The 23,798-nt window shown below is 31.1% G+C and overlaps 2 protein-coding genes and 2 long non-coding RNA genes across 4 annotated transcripts; all 4 read right to left on the bottom strand.

Moving 5' to 3' along the window:
• Positions 1-2,057: 2,057 nt before the first annotated feature.
• On the bottom strand, positions 2,058-7,391 carry LOC145312582 (endophilin-A3-like). The gene is made up of 5 exons (XM_080151837.1): positions 7,352-7,391; positions 7,136-7,197; positions 3,995-4,027; positions 3,342-3,426; positions 2,058-2,523 (listed from the first exon to the last, which is right to left on the bottom strand). Exons 1-5 carry the CDS (start codon positions 7,389-7,391, stop codon positions 2,459-2,461), a joined length of 285 nt encoding a protein of 94 aa, XP_080007963.1. The 3' UTR covers positions 2,058-2,458.
• Positions 7,392-8,601: 1,210 nt separating this feature from the next.
• On the bottom strand, positions 8,602-11,395 carry LOC145312829 (uncharacterized). Its single transcript, XR_013877137.1, has 4 exons — positions 11,289-11,395; positions 11,026-11,129; positions 9,139-9,169; positions 8,602-8,646 (listed from the first exon to the last, which is right to left on the bottom strand). It is a non-coding gene; the product is annotated as an uncharacterized LOC145312829 (long non-coding RNA).
• A 293-nt stretch (positions 11,396-11,688) lies between these two features.
• On the bottom strand, positions 11,689-13,089 carry LOC145312581 (uncharacterized). The gene is made up of 3 exons (XR_013877070.1): positions 12,833-13,089; positions 12,133-12,241; positions 11,689-11,778 (listed from the first exon to the last, which is right to left on the bottom strand). It is a non-coding gene; the product is annotated as an uncharacterized LOC145312581 (long non-coding RNA).
• A 2,910-nt stretch (positions 13,090-15,999) lies between these two features.
• Positions 16,000-19,487, bottom strand: LOC145312580 (uncharacterized). Its single transcript, XM_080151836.1, has 7 exons — positions 19,441-19,487; positions 18,773-18,854; positions 17,966-18,057; positions 17,390-17,612; positions 17,259-17,280; positions 16,735-16,926; positions 16,000-16,163 (listed from the first exon to the last, which is right to left on the bottom strand). Exons 1-7 carry the CDS (start codon positions 19,467-19,469, stop codon positions 16,000-16,002), a joined length of 804 nt encoding a protein of 267 aa, XP_080007962.1. The 5' UTR covers positions 19,470-19,487.
• Positions 19,488-23,798: the final 4,311 nt, after the last annotated feature.

The raw sequence follows: 23,798 nt of genomic DNA, 5'->3' as shown, positions 1-23,798 counted from the left end.
TTGTTTCAAGTTTTAGTTGTTATTGAATGTGAAAAGAGTAATCCTTCTAAAATACAGATTAGTTTATCTTTTAATTTGACATAAATACACACAGACAACTAAATATACATATATATAATGCTGTTGTTATATTATCTAAGTGTTGTGTCCTCTATTTTGCACTTTTTAACTACTTTCAACAAAGGTTATGAGTTAAAATTCTATGGAAAAAAATGCTTTGATTCTAATGCTAATAATTAAAGTTTTAGAACAAGATTTAGAAAGGAAATTTTGGAATAAAGTTTAATAAACGTAAATATGTGGCTGTTAAGACTATAGAAGAGTCTTCTAGAATATAGTGTGGAAACCAAATCTTGGGATGATTACATTTCTACACGAGGTTAAATATTTCAGCTGACAAATGTCCTGGAAGATTATTTACGCGGGAAGCTCGTACCACCAGAAGCAGCAGCAGACACACTCAACATATACATATGTATACAGCCCACGTGGGTTCTAAACTTTTCTTGTCTCTCATTGGCTAGAGAAGTGTTGACTAACGCTGTGATTGGTCATAATTTTCAATGCAGTGCCTGAACCCACGTGGGGTGAAATTTGTAGCTAAATTAGTGTGGCCGGGTGTGGGCTTAATTTACTGGTCAACCGATTGTCAATTTTTTTAGGCTAAAATACTTTGAAAACTTTTCACGACTTGCCTCTTATTTACAGTTTAATGCATAGACCTGTTTTTCTCCTATAATTAGGATCAATCAAAATATTTGGAGGGTTTGTTCAAGCTACAAGGTTTTTTTATGTCAATTTAAGGCTTTGGAAAAAAAAGTTAAAATTGATTTATGAAAGGATTGATGGACTAATAGCTGGGCTGTTATAACAGACAAGGAAAAGTTAACTCAAAATTATATAGGCTTAAAACAGGAATTTGTATATTTAGACAAAATTATGTTTAAAGAACAGGAAACCATAATACAGTAAAAAAATATAAATAGTCAATTGCACAGCTACTGTGAGGATAAAAGAGGTGTTTGTATGTGTGGTTACTAGTCTATACGTGTGTGTGTGTGTGTGTGTGTGTGTGTGTGTGTGTGTGTGTATGTGAACTTGCGGGACAAGGCAGTAGTGAGTTGGAGTGCATTTAGGGCGATGTACTTTGTTAGCAAGGAATATACAGTCATTTGTCTTCTACAATTGAAAAAAAAATACACCAGAATACATATCCTTGACTAATGCTAAGGCGATAACAAGTAATAATTCAAATTTATTTAATCTAATTTATTTCAATAAAAAACATGTACTTACAAAATTAAATAAACAAGAAGTGTTTTTCATTTATTTTAATGTGTTGGAAATAAAATGTAAACAAGATTTTTTCCATAAAAAATAAATTACAAAGATAATATTACAATTTATAGAAAATAATGAATATATTTAGCATCGCACCATTTTTATAGCTAGTATATGTCCATTCGTTCTTAGTCATCCAAAGTATTAAGATTTTTCTGTCTAAAGCTTAAGATATCAATAACTACTTAACTGATAGGATTCTCTGTTTTAGGTAAGATTTACATAGGTCCCGTGATGGTTTTAAGCTATATTATTTTTGTATTTTTCTAGCCATATTCTGTCCCTTTAAATACAGAGTCCACTAGATGCTAGGGGCGCAACCGCTAGTCTTTTATATAAAGTGATAATAAATTATTTTTGTCTATTTGAAAACTATTAGTCATTCTTTGCTTGAAATCGAATCTAGCTTGTTGTGGCTGCGCTATTTATCAGGGCTCGGCAGCCGCGCGTATGCCGCCTGTAAGCCTAAGGAAAACCAACCTTTTATCATTTTAAAAATCAGCTAGAAATCTAAACCTGACCAAAATATGGAAATCTAATTTCTAAAAGAATTTGAACCACCCAAACGGTTTAAATTTGAGGCTTTATCACAGCTAAGGCGTGGCTGCCGAGCCCTGCTATTTATGGATAAAATTGTCCTTTTAAAAAAATAGATTAAAAAAATTAAATAATTTTACACTTCTTAAAATTAATATTAATTCATTTTATTTATTATTAGTTAAATTAGTTCAGTTTAAATTTTAATATTTAATACAATATTTAAAGTACAGATATAATTTTAATTTCAATATTTTACGATTCATTTTGATTTATAATTATTTTTAAATAATTAACTTAGATTTGAATTTTAGATGTAACAAAAGTTTTCCTTGTAATTTGTAAAATTTATGTTTATTTTTTTTAAGTTACTCTAAACCAGGGCTCGACAGCCGCGCATAACACTAGCTTGAGGTATGAAAAGTTATTAAATGAAAACAGATTAAAGTTTAGTGTTTTGACTTAAATGAAAGCCACTTTTGTAAAGTATAGTGTAATTTTCTGAACTGTCAAACGTTTTATTTGTAATTGTAATATCATTATAGCTGCGTTACTTATAGATGTTCTTTTCTTGTCAATTTTAAAGTTTAACATTTTTTCCTGCTATGATTTGTATAGTTTTTGCAGGAATCAATCCAGTCTTTCCTGAAAAATAAAACTAGGTTTGAAACTTAAATAACCAGTGACGAGTGTAGGTCTTTTGAGAAATGGGCGGTAAATAATTGTTTATGCCCAATTATGATTTACAAAATTACCCCTAACAGTTAGAATGTACAGAGATTGAAACTTCATTACACTGGACTGCAAATTATACTGTTACCCAAAATTATCTAATTCGTTTTTAATTCTAATTAAATATCAATTTTTAAATCAGTAATGTCTAAATATAAGGGGTAATTTTGTTTATCAACATTAGGAATGTAGATCAAATTATCGTCTATTTTGTTAGTCCTAACATTCCCTGAGTTCAGTAATATTTTAAACCTAGAATGAAATTAGAAGGTCAATAAAAGTTATCCAAAACTTATCAGCTGTTTTAATGATCTTTTTATGAAAACTTTGTATTCACTGTATTTAGACTTTTGCAAAGCATTTAACAAAACTGTGTGTTAATAAAAAATTAGCACAGCATGTTATTATTTATTTGTTGTAAAATTGCTTAGAATGCAAAACCTTGCAGAATTATATTATGTATCCCCATGTCAAAATAAGCGTTAATGTATCATATCAAACGATAGAGTGAAATGTTTTTAATTTTTTAATCATAGATCTAATCTAGTATATAAAGTAGTAGGGTTTTTGTTGTCTGTAGCTTAAAATTTCGCTAACTTCTGAACCGATTGAACTCTCCAAACTATGGAAACTTAACATAGGTCGTGTGATAGTTTTAGGCTATTTATTCTTTAGACTTGAGTTTTAACTAAATGCAGAAAATGTTTGATTAAAAACAATAAAAAAAGTACCTTGAACTATAACCAAGAACCAGTTATAGTTGACTCTTTTCAAAATACAAACTAGATCTCCTTTCTGTAGAGTTATTTCACTTTTCTAAATAAGTAAAAGTATAATGACCAATACTAGACTTCATACGGTCATAACACGCAAAAATGACTATAAAGAAATGTTATAACAATAACTTATTTATTGGAAAGCTGTGCTTATAATGGTGCTATAGTTATTACATTAAGGTAAAATAATAGAGGAGGCAGGGGTCCGCACTACTGGAACCAGGTATACATATACATTTGTTGTGTTTATTTAGATCAAAATTATTTAAGGGTCAATACAATTGCTGCTCCTAACGTTAAGGATTAAATTTTAAAAAGTCAAAAATAGAAGGGGTGAACTTAATAATGAAATCATTATTACCTAATTGCGTGCATATGGGGTGATAAAAACTAAGCTGGATAGAAAAGTCTTGCGTGTTTCAAAATCAAATGCTAATGTCTCTTAAATTTTAGGCTACCTTTTTAATCGATATATATTATTACTTGGATGTGGCACAAGATTTTCATGTACTCTGATAAAGTGATGCTCGCAGCTGGCTAATATGACCTCATCCCTCGCAAGGGAACTTGTGGGTATTAAATTGAACTTTTTTAACTTTAAAACTTACCTCTCTAGCTTTAAAATCCAATATACAAACTGCCTGAAATAATAAAATTCAAGGTATTAATTATCTCAACTTTAGAGGTTGACTTCCTCATAACAAAGGTATATTTACTGAGCCGGCGTCTTTACGTCCGTCCGTAACGATTAGCTTTTATCGTTAGGCATGTTAGAGTTGTCCTATTGATTTCAAACTTGGCATGGCGATTCCTGTAGTAATTAGGTACAATTTGGAACAAGTATCAGAATAACCGTATATGATATAAGTATCCTATTTATCTGATTTTTAGAATGCTGATTCCTAGGACAACGAAGTACAAAGATAAAAGTTAATCATCTCTTTAATCAAGTCCTAAAAATGTAAGTATGCCCTTCAGCTGTATCTACAAGTGTTAATGTTCGTTTGACCTAGTTTTTCAGATCTTCTGTTGTCATTTTTGTTTTAATAACATTTACTTGTTGTAGCTGCACTAGATATGGGCATATTTTTACTTGTTGTTTACATTTCAAAGAATCGATAAAAACTTGAATAAAAAGATAATTTTGATTAATCTGAGGAAAAATTGAAATAATCCAGAGAAATTACTATCTGAATTTAATTGGCTTCGAGGAGTAAAATTTATAAGTTTTCTTTAAAAAAACAATAATTATGATTAGTGATAAATAAAGAGATGGATGAAAATTTCATATTTTTCATCAACAATTTCAAAATATTTTAATATTTATGTCGGCAATAAGGTAATAAAGAAAAGTGGTCATTGCTGACAAATTATCCAAAGGCTTTTTACTAATGACATTAATAAAAAATGTATAAGTATAGATGTATAACCAAGACAAATACCTGGCTCAAGTAGTACCTTTTTTCGTCTGTATACAAGTAGTGACCTGGCTGTGTACACAATGTTTTCTATTTTTATTCAAAAAGGAAATGGAAGGTTTTTGACCTATTTTTGTGGAGGGTGTCCCCAACATTAATTGCCCCAAGAGGTTTCTATGGGCGTACCCGCTAGTTTATTCATATAAGAACAATGCAAAATACTTCTCTGTAAATCTATTTATTTAGGTTTAGATTTAAACCAATCATCTTCTAGACATCTAGCAGTTAATTAGTTATACATTTTATTGCTTTTTACAAATTATTAAACAATAAATGTTTTTAAACTTCAGTCCTTATCCAAAACAGGGATCCAAAAATTCGTGGAAATTTTAGTCGCCGGATTGACTGACTGGTTTTTATTGATAAATAATATCTACAACTAAGAAAGCTTACTGATAAGTATTAAAAGATTAAAATAAAACTAGTACGTTTCTTTTTGTGTGGTATCATTGCTTTTAATTGCGAATCTACTCTATAGATACGTTATGTTCGTAAGTTTGTCTGTATATATATGTTGGTGTTTCAATGTTACATAAAGAATCCAGGGATCTAAAGGGATAAGACAATGCCTAATAAATTGATGTATATCCGTTATTATGATACACTAAATTACCCCTTCTGTATATTACAATTAGTGGTTGAGACGTTTGGAAACTCAACTTATTAAAACAACCAGTCAAAAGTCAAAGTTGTCGACGAATAAGAAAACGTTATTATAAAACTTTGGGAACTAGTGTAATAAAGCAGCCCAATATCCCCTTTTCTTTGATAAAAGTTCCTATGATCTTAAATTACCAGCAAAAAACATCCTACTACTTTACACAAAGAAAGTATAGGGGTTTTGTCACTTTGAAATTTTCTGGCAAGTGAATTCAGACATTAACACACAAAAACAAGATGTAAGAAATAGAGAAGCCAGAGATAAACTTTTTATCTCATAATAACATTTCTCAGGGAGGCAGGGGACATTGTGATATTTATTACACTAGTCCCCAAAGTCGTATAATAACGTTTTCTTATTCGTTGGCTTAAAATTAACGACCTTGGGAACTTTAATGGAATTTTGATTCTTTAGTTAAGTGGTCAAACGTTTTAACCACCAACTGTAGAAGGGGTAATTTTGTGTATCCATGATTGGGATGTACATTAGTTTATCAGCCATTGTCTTATCCCTTTAGATCCCTGAATATCATATTAAGATTCTAAAGTTAGATGAAAGTATAGAATAACAAAATAAATCAAGAATCAAATCCACTGAAACTATTATGTAATTTAATGTTCTTTAAAACTTTGGAAATTGCGTAAGATACACTTTTTGTCTTTTAGAAATTATCACATTAGGTAAGAAACATAGAACATCGAATGGGTGTTGATTTCAAACAAGAATAATCTTTGTCAAAGCTCATAAATATATTTATGTATTTGAAACTTTTGGGTGTAGTAATGGAAATAGAATATACATATATGGATATACTTGTCGTCAATATGTACTTATTTATTGGTCAGTTCAGTCATCCAGTAGGAGGGAAGAAGATGGGGTTAATTTGGTTGAAGGGGTGAATCGTTATTTTAGCCCCCAGCAAATTCAATTTATTAGAGAGCATCTATTTATGCAAAGATTCTCAGATGAATGATCATCTACTATATAATTCTCATTATTCGACCCCTATAATTCTGGTTTTAAATGAAATGTTTATCTAGTATGGATGTTTGAAGGGCTTGGCAGTCGAATGTTAGCTGCTTGGAAGCCTTAGGGAAATCAACCTTTTTACAATTTTTAAAATCAGCTGGAAGTCTAAACCTGGCCCAAATATGAAAATCCCACTTCTAAAAAATGTTTTCAAAGCATCCATCACTGGTTTAAATTCGAAGCTAATCAAGGCATTAGTAGAACAAAATATTTTTGTCTAAAGTTCTTTTCAATAAGGAATACACATACTTAATAAATATTATCGTTCTACTACTGTTTTTAAGCTTTAAAACTCACACCTTTAAAAATTTTTAACACAACCTACCATCCCTCTATAAGCTTATTTTCAGCAGAAAGTTAGGTTGCCTGTAACTGAATACATTTTTACAATAAAATCACCCATTTTTATGGTCAAAATAACAGATCTATAGTATAGATGTATATACAGAAAACTACCTTCCTCTCTTTTTCAATGACCTTTTTAGTCTGCTATTATTTTTTTTTACTGCTACTTGGCTGTCTTAATATTCCCAACAATATTGGTCAATTTTCAATGATGGTGTTCCTTGTGTTTATCTCACCTGTGCAAGATCTCTAGGGCAGTCAACAGGGAAACTTTTTACATGGCTGGCCGCAATAAATCCTTAACATAAAACATAGATGAAGGGTAATATAACTTACTATGGCAATTAAAGGCATCAGCTTTGAATGGCTCTGTATTAGAAAAGAGATGGAGAGGGCATAAAATAGCCTTAAACCACTTCAAGACATGAATATAGAACAAAAAGGCTAAAAACCATCCTGATTGCTTGAGAAAGCCTTCCTAAGATAAAACATTTTTTTTTAAAGATGCTTCATATTTTGAACTTTTTTAATATCTTTAACAAATTTAAAGAAAGAACGCTGTTAATAACTATTACAACATGGAAAAATTGTCATGTGGCAAATATATCATTTTGAGGTCTAGATTAGTTATTTCAAAATACTTTTGTGATCTTTTGGATGCTATTACACATCCCTTAAATCCTATGTACATATATGTGTATGTATGCAATACAAGCAAGAACGCGTGTAAAATATTTAAATTCTAACCCCATACTTATAAGAAATAATTGCATGTTTCGCCATCCCCAAAAATTTGCCTGTTAATGGCTTGATACTGATGAATGGACACAAAATGGACCATAATTTTATAATTTTATGTGCCTTGCTTTGTTGCCCTGCTATTAGAATAATTATTCACATAAAATGGGTTAGTTTGGGTTTACAGTTAGATAACCTTAGAACCCAGTATTAGTGTCGGACTGATTATGACGTAACAAAAAAAAATTAGCCAATGAGAGGACATTATTGACCAATGGTAAAATTCATAGTGCCCTCTCATTGGCTAATTTTTTTTGTTGCGTCATAATCAGTCCGACACTAATACTGGGTTCATAACCTTAGCCTGCAGGGGGTTTGCCTACAAGATAGGTTTTGGGCTAACCCTCACAAAATTATTTATTGTTTTTATCACCTCATCAAATGGTCTAAAACCTTCCCAAAACAAATGGTAAACATTCCTAAGGTATTAAGCCACGGTCGCGTCTCGCGGGATCCTAATAGACACACACAAAAAAAAAACTGACATCATGTAACTTTAAAGAATAGTATTTAAAGTATTTTTTATCGTTTTGAGCGTTCAAACTTTTGAATCACTAATTTTTTCTACAGAAGGGGTAATTTTATGTGTCATCATTAGGGATGTACATTAATCTATCGGACATTGTCTTATCCCTTTAGATCCCTTATTTAACCCTGTCTTGTAAAGAGATATTGATATTTGCAGTTCGGGTTCGAACCAGATTGATATCTGCTAAATTAAAACCGGTTCTTAACCATACTGAAAACTCATGTATAGCATCTTATTGCAGACAATTTTCCACAAATATTAAAATTAAAACCAGTTTTGTTAACTCTGAGAGGGTTCATAATCTTTTAATTTTGATATTTCTATATTTGATATTTAATTTTTATGAAACGATGCGATAAATAACTATCAATACTACCTGTATTGCCTCTGTATTCAGCACTGTACCAACCTGAATCAACCCTAGCAATGGATATATTATTAATTGGATGTTACACCATATTTCCAAGTACTTTACGTAGGTGAAACTCGAAGCGGGCTAAAATAACGTTACCTCCCATAAACCCCTTTGCCCCATCCCGTCCTCTCCTACTGAATCACCATAAATGAGTTGCATGTTAGCAACCTAAATCGACGGTAATTTTTACCCTGTCATAATATAAAGGTATATTCTATATCTATTACCCTAGCAAATCATAAAAAGAAATATAATTAATTAATTAAACTGTTTCTGCAATTTTAATCGACAAACAAATACAGACCAATGCAATAATTAAGGTATATTTGCGCGTCCGTTGGTTAATGCATTTACTTTTTTGCTACTTTTTAACTTCACATATAAAAAAATACATCATTGCAGATTGATGTTACGACGTTTTTAATCTATTTGTGTGTTTCTTGTCGTAGATGTGCACCCTATAAACTTTTTTGTACTTGTTTAAACATATTTGTTACCTTCCTGTTAAGAACACAATCTCTCCGACATCTAAAACATAAAAAAATAATCTTCAAAAGAAATTTAAATGAAAAATATTATTCCCTGAAAGTGACTACTTGAGCATAAAAACCTCCTCTCCATATAAAGAAAAAAATATGTTAAATTTGGTGGAGACTGGAGGGGGGGGGGTATTGATCTTTCGTGTGCTTGTATTTTACTTTAGGTTAGGTTAGGTTATGTTATTTATTGGAGAAAAGGGTAGCCCCGTAGTGTTAGGGCACCGCATTATAGTTCTAACTGTGTCAAAGCAGCTCCATTATTTTTATTTATCTATAAAAAAGAGGGGTCTACTGTGCTCGCTTTGTCACTTTGCGGTAATTAAAGCATCAAAATATTGTCATAACAAGTACATAATAAGTGCTTTTGACCCTCTTCAAGTATTTGATCTTATTTTTATATCGGAAATTAGTTTTATCAAATATATTTTTTGGATACCAATAAGAAACATTTCATATAAAAAATGTGTTTTCCCTTCATGTTGAAAGGTAAGCAGTTAAAAATACAATTATTTTCATTTCAAATCCATATTAAAGGTTTTTTTTATAGATTTAAATATGGGGATCAAGTCAAGCTGAGTATGCCAATAGCCTGTTTTGGCACACGCTACTTGACTTGGGGGAATATTGGCATACTCTACTTGACTAGGGGGAATATTGGCACACTCTGCTTTACTTGGCGTAATATTGGCATACTCTGCTTTACTTGTCAAGATATGCTTTTTCTAAACTTTTGAAATAATTTATGTATATATACTAGCGGCTCTACCCCCGCCCCCCCCCCCCCTCGATGTCTCTAGAGGCATTTGAAAGGAGAAAGCTGAAAATATCCTTTACATATAAGTTTTAAAAAGAAAAACTATTGTAACAAAATCATGGTATTTTAAAGGACCAATAGGAAGCTTCATTGAAAGAAGAACCATAACAGTCCAATGATTAGTGAGATCTTATATTTTGAAATTTTAATGGTTTTAGGCTAATTTTCGTAACTTTTCTACTACTTGGAATAAAGAGCTCCTAGATGCTAGGGACGCAACTGCTAGTTTATATATTTTACGTACATAAAGTATTAAATTTGTAGGTTGAATTATCATAACATAAAATATGTTAAATTCTTTTTTTTTTTTTTTTTTTTCATGCTGCTTTGTTTGCTTAACTATTGGCATACTATGCTTTACTTGATGAAATATTGGCATACTATGTTTTTACTTGGGGGAATATTGGCATACTCTACTTGACTAGGGGGAATATTGGCACGCTCTGTTTTACTTGTTGCCATTGGCACACTCAGCTTGACTTGATCCAAATATGGCAATAGCAAACAAAAAACTGTTAGTGTAAATATTTTTCCAGAATAGCTTCAAACCGTTTTATATCCGCTGGATAAGAACAGGTTCTCAGCCAAACTGAAAAATCATGTATAACATCGTATTACAGACAAATTTCCACAAATATTAAAATAAAAGATTAATATCCGTTTTGCCATCCTAGCAAAACTTGTAATTTTTCGTTTTATTATCCGCGGAAAGCTGTATATAATATGATGCGATGAATAACAATTATTGCATAAAAATTAGTAAGTATTTAGGTATAGTCTGTAAGATCTAACCAATCAAGCCTTGACGTTGAATCCCCAAGGAAAGAGAAAACCAGGCAGACAAAGAACAACCTGGAGGAGGAAGCTCCTAAGTGAACTGAAAGATAAGGAAATCAAAATCTCATCTTTCAGTGATGCCTCAAAACGTGCCTAATCCATGTAGATTGGAGAACCATTGTGCGTGGCCTAGTTCTAATGAGAACTAAAAGCTAAAGATGATAATGATTGTCTGTAACAAATATAAACTATACCTGGATTCAGAATGGAAGGATGTTTAAGTCCAGTCTCAGATTTATGGATAATAACTGCTGCCGAAATATTTGACTCCAGGCTTACAAACTTTTTTCTGGCATTCCTAAAAATTTACTTCTGTAGAACTACAGATAGGAAAATTTAGTTTATCATCATTAGAAATTTATTCCATTGTCTTAGCCCTTAAGATATCTGATTTCTATTTAATAATGTTCTTTGTGCTTGATATATGTATTAAATTTTAAAAGGTATCTTTGCTTACTTTTCCGAGTGTATAATAAATGTTCTTGGTTCTGAAGCTTCTCTTCTTTTGGTTTTTGATAATAATGGTGTATCGTTGGTACCTAACTCTGGTCTTTCTAGCGATCTGATTTGGTAAATTTTTAAAGAATAAGTAAGGAAATTTAAAAATACTACTTATATAGGAATAGGAAAATACAAAAAAAAATAAAAGTTACCGAAGGTAAAATTTAAAATAAATCTTAAACCTATTATTATTGTTAGAAGCTGTTAAAAGCATCTTTTCAAAAAAGGACAAATTTAAATACTTTTGACCAAAGTATTCAAATTGACGTCATTTTTTCTTCTAATATGACGTCAAGTAGAATCAGCAGTAAGAATGGTGCTATTATTTATAACAAAGCCTCTCTTAGCCTTTTAGCTTATCCTTTATCATTCCTTGTATGTCTATAAATACTGGCCAATTTTTCTTCGCTCGCTTTTTTCATAACTCTTCCGCGTCCTGTATTTGTCTAAATTTGATATAAAAAATAAGCAAGCGTTTTTAATAAAGCTTCGATTTTGTATAACTCAGTTTTTCTATAATGTGTCTAGATAAATACATTTATTGTTAGGTATTTTGTTATCCTTGTCATGACGAAACTACTCTATTACTCATCTGTCTAATACTTGTCTGTTAGTCTGTAACGCTCCTAGAGAAATTTTATTTACACGGCTGCTTTTTAAGATAGACAGCTGAATTTTAATGTGAAGATTCATCTCACCAATGCGCATCAAGAATACATCTAATTGGGTCTGTCGTTCTTTTCATTGTATTTTATAACCTTGTATAACATTAAAGAATAGTCTTATAATTTTTTTGCTACCTTAATAATTGGATCAAAGCTGACAACTTTTCTCTCTCCCATATTCACTTTTAGCTCGCTCACTATTTCTGACCATAAACCAGTTTTGTCATCTTGGTTGTCTTCTTTGCTAAAATAATGAGTTTATCATTACTTGGATTGTACACAAGATTATTATGTACTCTAATAAAGTGAAACTTGTTGCTTGCTAAAATAACGGCATATCCACCCCCTTACCCCATCTCCTCCATTCCTACTGGATGAACGAACTGAAACATAAATTATGCCCATGTTAGCAACTTAAATTGACGACGATTTTTCCCATGTCATAATATCCAGGTATATTCTCTATCCATTGCTAAAATAATTAAATATCTAAGTCTATATTTAACCCTAACCTTTCGAAAACAACTATTTATTAATTCCAGAGCAGTACAGGCATATCGACAGACTAAGTTATCTATATAGTAGATTTTCTTTTCTAGACAAATCATCACAATAAATCTTCTATTCTAAATAGCAGAGAAGAAAAATTTATTCCCCTAGATCTTTCAAGGCATACCAAGATCAAGTAAGTTATAGAGTAGTTGCATTATTATCAGCAGAATAATCACAAAAATCAAACGTCTATCTCAAATAGCAAACAGACAGACGAACGGACAAACTGACGTACGTATAAACGGACGGGAGGGCAAACGAACTGGCAGAGGAGAAGATTTACCTTTCTTTCTCTTCCTCCAAATCTTCCTTCTTCTCTTTTTCATTGTTATCATTGGTCTCCTTGTCCATTTTAACTTCCATAACAGTTCTTATAGACTCATTATCTGATGTATCAACAAAAACTGTAGAATTTTCAGTGGTAGACTCTTTCGGAGTTTCTAAGGCTGATTTTTCATTGTTGTGTTTAAATATTTTTGAATTTTTGACAATAATCTTGGGTGTACTTTTTTTCTTCGCATTTTCTTTAGAAGATATTTTGATCTCGTTGTCATAGATTTTGGGGGGTTTTCTTACTTTACCTAAAAAGTGCAAAATTAAAATATTACGTTAATAAGCTGTGAAAAAGTTTTTTAAAAAATTATTTTAAAAAAGTTTATATTTATGTTTCAAAAATTCAACCGGTTATTTTTTTCATATTATCTAAATGATGTTAATTAACAAAATGTGTGTATATTAAACATTTTGTCGAAGTCAAGAATACAATAATTAAAAAAAAACTTCCAACTTAGAATTTCTATCAAAATTACTCTTAATTGCAGATTATAAATTTGAAATCTGCTAATTTGAATCAACCAATCAATATTGAATGAAAGTCAACGGATTAGAGAACGTGTTATAAAACTTTGGGTACCAGTCAAATTGCCAGTCCAATATTCCAACCCTAAAAGATGAAAATTTCTTCATATTTTGCAAAAAGATTTATATTATAAACATTTCTAAATTGTTGACACGAACTGAATAAAAGAATAAAACAACTCTCATATATTTAGAGAAAAAGAAAATGTGTATTTATATTTTGTCTTTATAAATATTGTAAAGATGAAAGGAAGAGACGTGAGTTTTATAAACAAATGTAAAAACAGTAAGAATAGAGATTTAAGAAAGCTATTTTTAATTTTTATTACAAGGAAAAACAATTAATCAGCAACTTTGGTATAACTTGTAGTAGAAGTAGCTTGACCCAAAACTCATTAGCATACACAGTTAAAACTTCCAGACAAGGGTCTTGCAATCAAAGCGTTGGTAGTCTGTAGGATTAGCTTGCCAAACACTTATATTTAAATTAATCATTATTACAATAAAAATATGCATATAGTGTACAACATAATGCAATAATTGTATCAAAGTGAAGCCGGAGCCAGTATGTCTTTAAACATCTGAGCAAGCATAATGAGAGAATTAAAAATTACAGTTAAAGGTTTAAAGATTTTTTTAGCCGCCAATGGGAGCTAGAGCCAAACTGCCAAACAAATTTATGCTACACAATCCTGTGCATTTGTAATGTATAAAGAAAAAAATTAATTTTATAGAAGTGCTGAATTTACATTAACTACTATTAAACATTAATTGTTCCGAATACTTGTCCCCGTCAGGTTTTCTTATTCAAAACATTAAATAAATTCCATATAAATATAAAATTGTGCATCAGAAAACTGTCTCTTCTGCCATTCCATGTTTTAAAATTCAAAAACAGCAATCTTTCAAGGATAAAGGTTTCATAAGCCTAAAACTTTAATGCCAGCTTGAATCTTTATAAATAAAAATTGTATTACTTACTTACACATCGTATTACAGACAGCTTTCCGTGGATGTTAAAATGAAAAAGATAAAAACCAGAGGTTAAAAAATAAGAGTTTATTGCTATTTAGTTTCAAAATATAAAATAAACGGGTAGTTGATTATTTATTGGCGATACCTGCCCAATTTTTTCATCAATAATATTGGTAGCTTGATATTTATGCACAACTAAATTGTCAATATTTTAGAATAGAATTTTTTTCGTTTCAAAACTGTGGAACAAAAATTGAACCTAAATCTTTTTTTTCTCATCTTGTATTTTTCTTTCTTTTTAAAAATGTTGCATACATATGTAAACAAAAATCTATATAAATGTAAATAGAATATGTAGATTTCTTTCTATATTTATATTTCGAATCAGAAATAGATCAATGTTTTCTGTTTGGAAATAGTAGAAAAAATTACAATATCTTCTTCAATATTTCAATAATGAAAGTCTGAAATCAATTTAGAAAATGTTAATCTTAAAAATACATAATTGCTATGGCTTTGAATCCGATTTTATCCGCTGGATTAGAAGTGGTTCTACGCCAAAATGAAATATCATGTATAGCTTCGTATTGCAATCAGGGCTAACAAAACTGATTTTAATCTTATCATTTTTAATTTTAATATCCGCGGAAAACTGTCAATGAGATAAATACCTATAATTATTTTTTTGGTTAAATGTATTAAAGTTGATAAAGGTTAACAATGTGTACTTTATAACATATATTCCTATCCTTTATTCAAAATAGAATATAGAATAATTTCTTTTTCTCTCAGTTATTCCCCCTCCCTCCCTCCACCCCTCCATTTTCCCTCTTTTTGCTTCTTGAATTTAAAGTAATATCCTTTTATATCCGAATTTTGTATTGAAAATATGGGATTTCAAGCAAAAATAGGTTGAATTTATGTCTGCTATAGACACTCCACTCATACAAAATATTCTGCAGGACCTGCAGCCGCTGCTTGAAACAACCACCTTGTTATCTTAAGTTTAGTCGCAGATGCATTTTATATAAAAAAAAATATGCAGTCACGTCTTGAACTGTTTCAAAAATTTCAAAAACTCTGCAGCCGTCTTTAAGCCAATGTACTTTAGACAAACTGCTATAAATGGAAATCACACAGCCATTATTTTCTATCTACTATTGAAGGCAAGCAGCTAAAGCAGTCGTCTATCTGCCGGCTAAATATTGGCGACTGCCGGGCCCTGATATTCTATTTTACTTTATTTGATGTTCTTCTATTCACAAATCTATGCTGATATTTTACAAAAATAGAATAGTTTTCCTTTATTTTTTACCTTCAAACATTTATGAAATTTATTTTTAAATACGCGTACTAAACTATCAGAATTTATTTATGGAAAATAGTATAAAATACATTTGAATTTATACATATTTATAGAATTGTTTTCGAATTCTTTTAAGTTTTAAATTTATTAAAATTTATGATTTAGTACATAATATTTAAAATTATTTTGAAAAAAGTCTGCATTTAAATTTATGTTTATTTTGTCTTTTTTAAACTTAAAAAAAAATTATAACGCCCCTAGACGCCTCTTGGGGCACTTGAAGGAGGATGGAAATTCGCTCCCCAACTTTGTTACCTAGGTATCAAATATATAAAATTACCTTTTTCCTCAGTTGAATTGTCAGTTCCTAGTTGATCCATTTTGTTTATAGCTTCATCTATACTTTGGTTGATAAGATCATGCTTGTCAATATTAGATTCATCTTTTATATTTTCTTCCTCAGTAATAGTATTATCTAAATTAAAATTATGGATATATTATTAATTGGACGTCAAACTAGATTTTCATGTTCTCTAATAAAATGAAACTCGCAGCGGGCAAAAATAACGATACTTCAATCCACCCCCTTTACCCCATTTTCTCCCCTTCTACCGAATAAACAAGCTGACAAATAAATGAGTTCCATGTTAGCAAGCTAAATTGACAACAATTTTTCCCCTGTCACAATATCCACGTATATTCTAAATCCATTATTAAATTTTACATTGCACAAATGTTTTGCTTGAATTAATAATATAGCAAGAAATTTGTGAAAATAAGCATCCAAACAGAGAATGATGGGACAATGGGCTGTTTATTACACTAGTCCCCAAAGTTTTATAATAACATTTTCTTATTCGTTGGCTAAACGTCTTTGGGGACTTTTAATTTGAATTGGTTGGTTAATTAAGTTGAGTGTTCAAACGTTTAACCACTAATTGTAATCTACAGAATGAGTAATTTTGTGTATCATCATTGGATATGTTCATCAATTTATCGGCCATAGTCTTATCCCTTTAGATATCTGGCATGCAAAAGTCCCTTACCTTCATCTAGTTGATCATCCAGAGCATCTATAAACTTCTCACTTAAATCATTTCTAGATTTATAAATGAGTTGTGATGTGTCTTTGAAACATTTTTCAGCAAGACTTTTATCTATTTTGTGATTGTTGAGAGATTGTTTGACAGGAGTTGTTCTGGGTTCATTGTCTTTTTCTTCATTTTCAAAAGAAGTGTCTTCTATGTCAGTGTTTTATATATTACTTAAAGATTTGTCTTAAAATTCATTAAAATTACTTGTTAGCTTTTTTTTGACAACAATGCCATAAAGTTATTCAACAATGAGATTTTAGAATTATACATGGATCTAAAGGGATAAGACAATGGCCGGTAAATTGATGTACATCCCAAATGATGATACCACTTCTGTAGATTAAAATTAATGGTTGAAACTGTTGGACACTCAACTTACTTAACCAACCAATCAAAATTCAATAAATCCCCTAAAGTTGTTAAGCCAACAAATAAGAAGACGTTATTATAAAACTTTGGGAACTAGTATAATAAACAGCCAAATGTCCTCCTTCCTCCCTTAGAAATATAAATTATACTTAATATTTTTATTTCTAAATGTTTAAATAATTTTATTTTAGTGTATTATCTCCATAAATTTTAAATGCTTCTTTATTTCATCATAAACTGTAAGTAAATATTTTCCTTTAAGATCATTTTGAAGAGAATCATTGGCAAGTTCAGCATTATCTTTGTTATTTTCTTCAGTAACATCAGTGTCATCATTTATGATTTCGTTATGATTTTCATTTTCGTGGATTTCTGGCTCATCAATTTCTTGATCGTTGTCACTCATAGCTAGATTTTCTTGGGATTTGGCCAATAGTATTTTTTCATGCTTCTCTATAAAGCTAAATAATAAGTCTATAGTAGAACATGCTGGACTAATATTATAATGGCCAATTTAATAAACATGTATGCTAATTTAGGTACATGAAATTTAATTGCAAATATCAATAAATCCTATTGTACAGTATAAAGTAATAAACTTTTTTGACTGTAGCGAAAGATCTCGGTAGCCGCTGAACCGAATGAGTTCTAATTTCAGGGAAGCTACATATTGATTCCGGGAAGGTTTTAGAATATTTTATTTTTATAGTAAAGTCTTAGGATGGTTTTAGGCTATTTTCTCTATCCCTTTTATACATTACAGAGTAATTAGATGATAGTGGCGCAGCCGCTACTATTAAAAAAAAACTAAAACCTGTAATATTCTGGAGAAATGTATTGAAATGCGGTATCTTCATGTGAAATTGACTTATCCTTCTTGTTGTTGAAATAATCTTGTACTCTATCCTAAAATAAGTTGGCTCTGTATTAAAATAAATGACTAGAGGATGCATATGCAAACTCTTGCCAGGGGTTTGGGACCCATTGCCGCCTTCCAATTGGGCCTTTGAATACCTGCCAATAGCGTCGGAAAGAAAACACAGCCAAGTGTCTACACACTAAAGCAGAAAGCATATATTGAATGTCTATCCTTATACTGGCAACTTTGCTCTAGAGGCCTCAAAGGGCACTTGAAAGAGGTAGTAATTTTTCTTAGCATGGTAGATTCTCGGCCCAACACTGCGACATACATAGTTAAAGTTGGGGGTATGCCTTGGCCCAAGGCACAACTCATTAAAATGCACAGTAAAGAATAATCGATTGTTTGTCTAAAGTGTGTGTGAACATATAGTCATGCACTGCAATAAAACGAGAATCAGTTCAGAGATGCACCAAAATCAATCCAGCATTTTCGTGTTTTTATCTTTGATGAAGCTGACCTGTATAAACTTAGTGACATGATTGATAAATAATGCTTACAATCAGGGGTCGGTAGCCGCGCCTCAGCCGCGTATAAACCTCAAATTTAACCCCAGCTGTGTGAGAGAAAAAAAATAATTTTAAAAATATGGATTGTCTGCTTAGGAACAGGTTAGACATCCAGCTGAAATTTAAAGTTAAAATAAGACGATTTAACTAAGGCTTTCACGCGACTGACTCACGCCTGCCGAGCCCTACTTACGATAAATGTAGTTGTTTTGAGTTGAGAATTATCTTCAAGCTTGTAGGACCCGTAATATTTTCCGTTGCGAAATATTATTTCCCTGAATAAAAAAATGCTTGTCTTTTTCGCATTGACAATGATTAAAAGATAAAGTATACTCTACTGATCGTTAAAGCCTTTCAATTGAGGTGATTGTTGTCTTTAATAGTCAGGCAATTCTAGACAACTTCGTTATCTGATGGACTCAATATTTTGTATGTTAGCCCTGTTATCATGGAAGTCCAAGCTTTTTATTTTAATGGGGGTAAAATGAGGGGTTCAAAGGTTTGAAGGGGGTAATCTAATTTATTTTTTTATTCCAGGGTGTAAAATGAGGGGCTTTAAAGGGGGTTAAACACCCCTTTTCGCCCAACCCTTGGACGTCTATTATATTTTTCTGAACAATTAATCTTATCCATATTAAGCTTTTAAAACAATGTTTCAGCTTTTATAAACAGAAAACACATTTTAATATTTTTGTTGTGTTGGAAAATTTATTTGTTTAGCTTGATTTTAAATTTGTTTAATCGAATTAGGCAAATTTTTGTTTCTTTCAGAAGTGGCGAGGATGGGGGTTTATTCTATAAATTGATTCGTTCTCTTGTCACAAAAATGGTTTCTTGGATTTTTATTGAGATAAACATTACCTTAAATTTGTAGATAAAACACACAACATTTTTTTCTTCTTACAGTTATATCTAAAGCATTAATTCGTTTAAATGTTAAACGATGAACTGATATGGTTCTCCTTTACAGTGAATCTTCAGGGAATGTTTTATAATGTACCTATACCTTCCCAAAACAAATTACCATTAGAAGAATGTATCAACCCCTTTTTTCCTTTTTAAAATCAAACTTTAAAATGGATGGTAAATTTCCACCTCTCTTTAAGTATCCCTAGTTGCCTCTTGGGCCGAAGCCACTGGCAAAAGATAAATTTAGATAAATTCTTGCAAGTTTAATGTGCTATCTGATTTTATTGTTTGTTGCTGTGTTGGTATGCACAATGCTATACTTGTAATAAATCATAAACATAAAATGATTACATTTACAAATAATCATAGCAAAAAGTGCTATAGAATGTATAGATAGATATATAGATAGACAAAGAAGAAAGTCGGGTAGATGATTAGTTTAAATTCAGACAAATCTATGTCATATTTAAAGACAATAAATGGAGCTGCTACTATGTCAGACGTATTAATTTTATACTCATGGAAATGTATTGATCCAATACATTTCCATACATGCTGCAGTAGTGACAATTTTAACGTCTTTAATTACGACGCGATGGTGAACCGATATTCAAACCCATCACTTCCACAACTCAAAATTTAAAGGGATAAATTGATGTATATCCCTAATGATTATACACAAAATTACCCCTTCTGTAGATTAGAATTAGTGGCTGAAACATTTGGACTCTCAACTTAATGGACCAACCAATCAAAATACAACCAAAAGTCCCCAAAGTTATTAAGCGAACGAAAAAGAAATTTTGAGACTAGTGTAATAACCAGCGCAATGTCACAGAAAAAGAATAACAAAAAAAGTATATAGAAAAAAAAGAAAATAGATATACAAATAGAAAAAGAAGAATAGACAGATAAATAGATAGATACCCATGCAATTGGAAGGATGGTAGCATTATCTCAGCACTGGCAAATAAATTATTTCCCAATGATTTATTACTTTTATTCAGACAAGACACCTCAAGATAAAACACACACAAAAAAATATGGTGTGCTGCCACTTTCGCATATTATTACAATTCACTATGTTTTAGTTGCAAAAAAAAACATAGTGAATTGTGGCCTTGTGGCCTAACATTTAGTGCATATGCTCGTTTTCGGGAAGGTGATATGGTGACACTGCGTCTTAACTAAAGACGTTAAAAATGGTTCCTACTGCTGATCTGTCAGTTGCGCGACATAAATAGTTAAATTAGGGAAATGCCTTGCCCCATAACAGGCGCAACTCCTTAACTTGCACAGTTAGGACTATCAGACAAAAGTCGGGCAATCAAAGGGTTGGTTGTCTGAGGACGTTTGATTATAGAAATAGGCACATCGTTAACTAAGGTTTGGTTCAGATAAAGTAAGATCTTGTGTTGTATCTCGTCCTCAAAGGCTATCCGAGGCAATGTTTTTGGGTTATAAAGATTTGTTAATAAAATATATTTGCGGATTTGCATGCACATCCAATAAAGATGGCGGAGGGATTCAGAATATTTAGTAATTATTGTTCATTGATGAAAAGATAAAATGGAAGCGTGCAAAAAAAATTTTGACCGTCGTCTGTCTAATAAAGATTGCAAGTACAAATGTACAAACTTATTTATTATATTCGCATTTTAAAGAATATATTGCTCAGAATTTATAAGATAATTAGGAACAAGGATTACAGATGGAAACAACCAGTAGCGTGCCAAAAAGATTTGCCCGTCGTCTGTCCACTAAAGATTAAAAGCAAAAATAAAGTTTAATATAAAGCATAAATGTACTTATTTTTAAATTAAAAGTTTAAAAATGACATGGCATAGAATTCATAGGTTTATTATAAAAAAAAAATATATTTTTGTGATTTCAAAACTAGAGGTTGATCCTTTGCATCTAGGGGACAGGGGATGGAGGTATAAAACTGCTTAAAACCACCCCAAGACCTATGTGAAGCTATATAAAAGAGAAGAGAACTCAATTCCCATGGTTGTCAAGAAAAAAAAGTAAAGAACAACAAATTTGGTAAGATTTATAAACTTATAGCAATGTTAATGAATATTTTTAACCTTTTTTTAACAAAATAATAATCACAATATTTAAACATTAAATACTTTATCACAAATTCAACTATAGAAACTAACTGAAAAATAATATTTCATATATATTACAAAATTTTCTCATGTAATGTGTAACAAGGATGAAAAAATTAAAGTTAGCAATTAAAATCTTTTTTATCATTGCAACAGTTGCAACATATTTAAATATATAAAATGAGACTCACGACTTGCTAAAATAACGATACCCCCCAATCTACCCCCTTTACCCTTTCCCAGCCTAATGGTTTAATGAACTGACCAATAAATTTATCTGATATTTTCTTAAATGTACTATTTTTTTTTAAATAACAGATGAACAAACCGCGAATTTGGATATGATTCGCTATTTTATATAGCAGATAAAGGGAGCTCTAATTACATCAAATCAGGGAGAAAGGTATCGTACACAAAAAATAAAATTTAGGGATGTAGGAATCATTCTTTTGATTCTGAAACTTAACTAAAGACTACTTCAATTAATTAATGAATATTTATCATATTTAACCTTTTAGCTTAAATCTTATTAGAATGGCGAAATTGGATCTTACATCAGATTTTCATGTTCTCTCATAAAGTGAAACATGCAGCGGGCTAAAATAACGATTCCTTCCTGCCACTCCCTATTAACCCATCCCAGTCCCTTTTACTGAATGACCGAACCGACCGATAAATAACAACCTGATTAGCAACCTAAATTTACGACAATTCTGCACATCCATATTTATAGCGCATAAATACATTGCAAATGTATCAATTTTTAAAGATAGCTATAAACAATATTTTCATCCTTGTTGTTTAAATGTATTAAAATGCTTTGCATACGTACATAAATGCCTGGAAAGCCAAATAAATATATGTATATTGTATGTATGCCTAGTAGTTATAGGCAGCTATTAGCTCATTATCATATTCATTATACTCAAGTTAACAACTCAAGGTGTCCTTACCTTTCAGCTAATTATATTTGAATTATATATAGCTATTCTTTGCAGAGTATGAATGTAGACTGAGTAGATAAGTTGCCAGTGTTAAAAAGGTTGTTTTTCTATTATTGGATCTACAATTGAGAAATAAAGGGCTGATATAAGACCTCCCCGTCCCCTCAATGGTACATTCCATTCAAATATTAATGTCTGTCTGTCCGTTTGGCTGTTTATACTACTACACTCTCTCTAATGTGTAAATACACTGTAAACTTATTTCACAATAAATGTAAGTACTATAATCTCAAATAGCTTCATTATAGTAGACATAATCGTTCTTGGTTAACAAAAATAGCTGGAATCAACGAATATCCAAATATTACGACCCTGAGTTTTGGCGTTTTACATGTTTATGGGTGTGTGTACTATAACATAAGTGTTAACAATGAATAAATAACCTGGGCTCGGCAGCCACCCGTCAGCCACGACTGAGCCTCAAATTAAAACCTGTAATGATGTTTCGACAAAACATTTGGGTCAGGTTTAGACTTCCAGCTGGTTTTTAACATTGCAAAAGGTTGAGTTCACTGATGCTTACAGGCGGCTGACGTGCGACTGCCGAGCCCTGTAAATAACCATAGATGGCAAATCAGGTGGCTAATTCAGCAATAGATGGCAACAAAAAATATACATATTATTTGTTATGTTTTGTTATCAGTCTCCAAGCAGTCTTACACTTATTATATACACTTATTTACTACTTTAAGCATTTAGGGGCTTCGAAATCTAAAGGGGAATGGAGGAATGGGTCAGAAAAATAGCCTAAGACAATACCAAAACGTAAATCTGAAAATCAAACATTCTACAATCATCCCAGGACCTTTGAGAAGCTTTCCTGTAATGAAGACTTAATTAATTGGTTTAGTATTTATCAATATCTTTAGGTATAGATAGATATAGACAAAAAACCTTACTATTTTATATAATTGTAATAGTTATTTCTCGCATCGTATTATAAATGGCTTTCCACGGATATAGAATGTACAATTATAAGATTGAAACTAGTTTTTTTAGCCCCGAGGTGCCGAAGGCACCGGCTAAAAAAACTGGTTTTAGTCTTATGATTGTACATCTTTATATTCGTAGAAAGCTGGATATAATTCGGTGCTAGACATAGTTTTTTCGTATGGATGAGAACCGGTTCCTACCCACCGGACTCGAATAAATACGAGAATAGTATAGTTAGCCCGTGCCTACGGCACCTAGG

Source organism: Acartia tonsa, chromosome 2, assembly GCF_053477335.1.
Source record: "Acartia tonsa isolate MP-2025a chromosome 2, ASM5347733v1, whole genome shotgun sequence".
NCBI classification, from domain to species: domain Eukaryota; kingdom Metazoa; phylum Arthropoda; class Copepoda; order Calanoida; family Acartiidae; genus Acartia; species Acartia tonsa.
The sequence above is the reverse complement of the archived record's forward strand: the minus strand, read 5'-3'. Positions and strand labels throughout refer to the sequence as shown.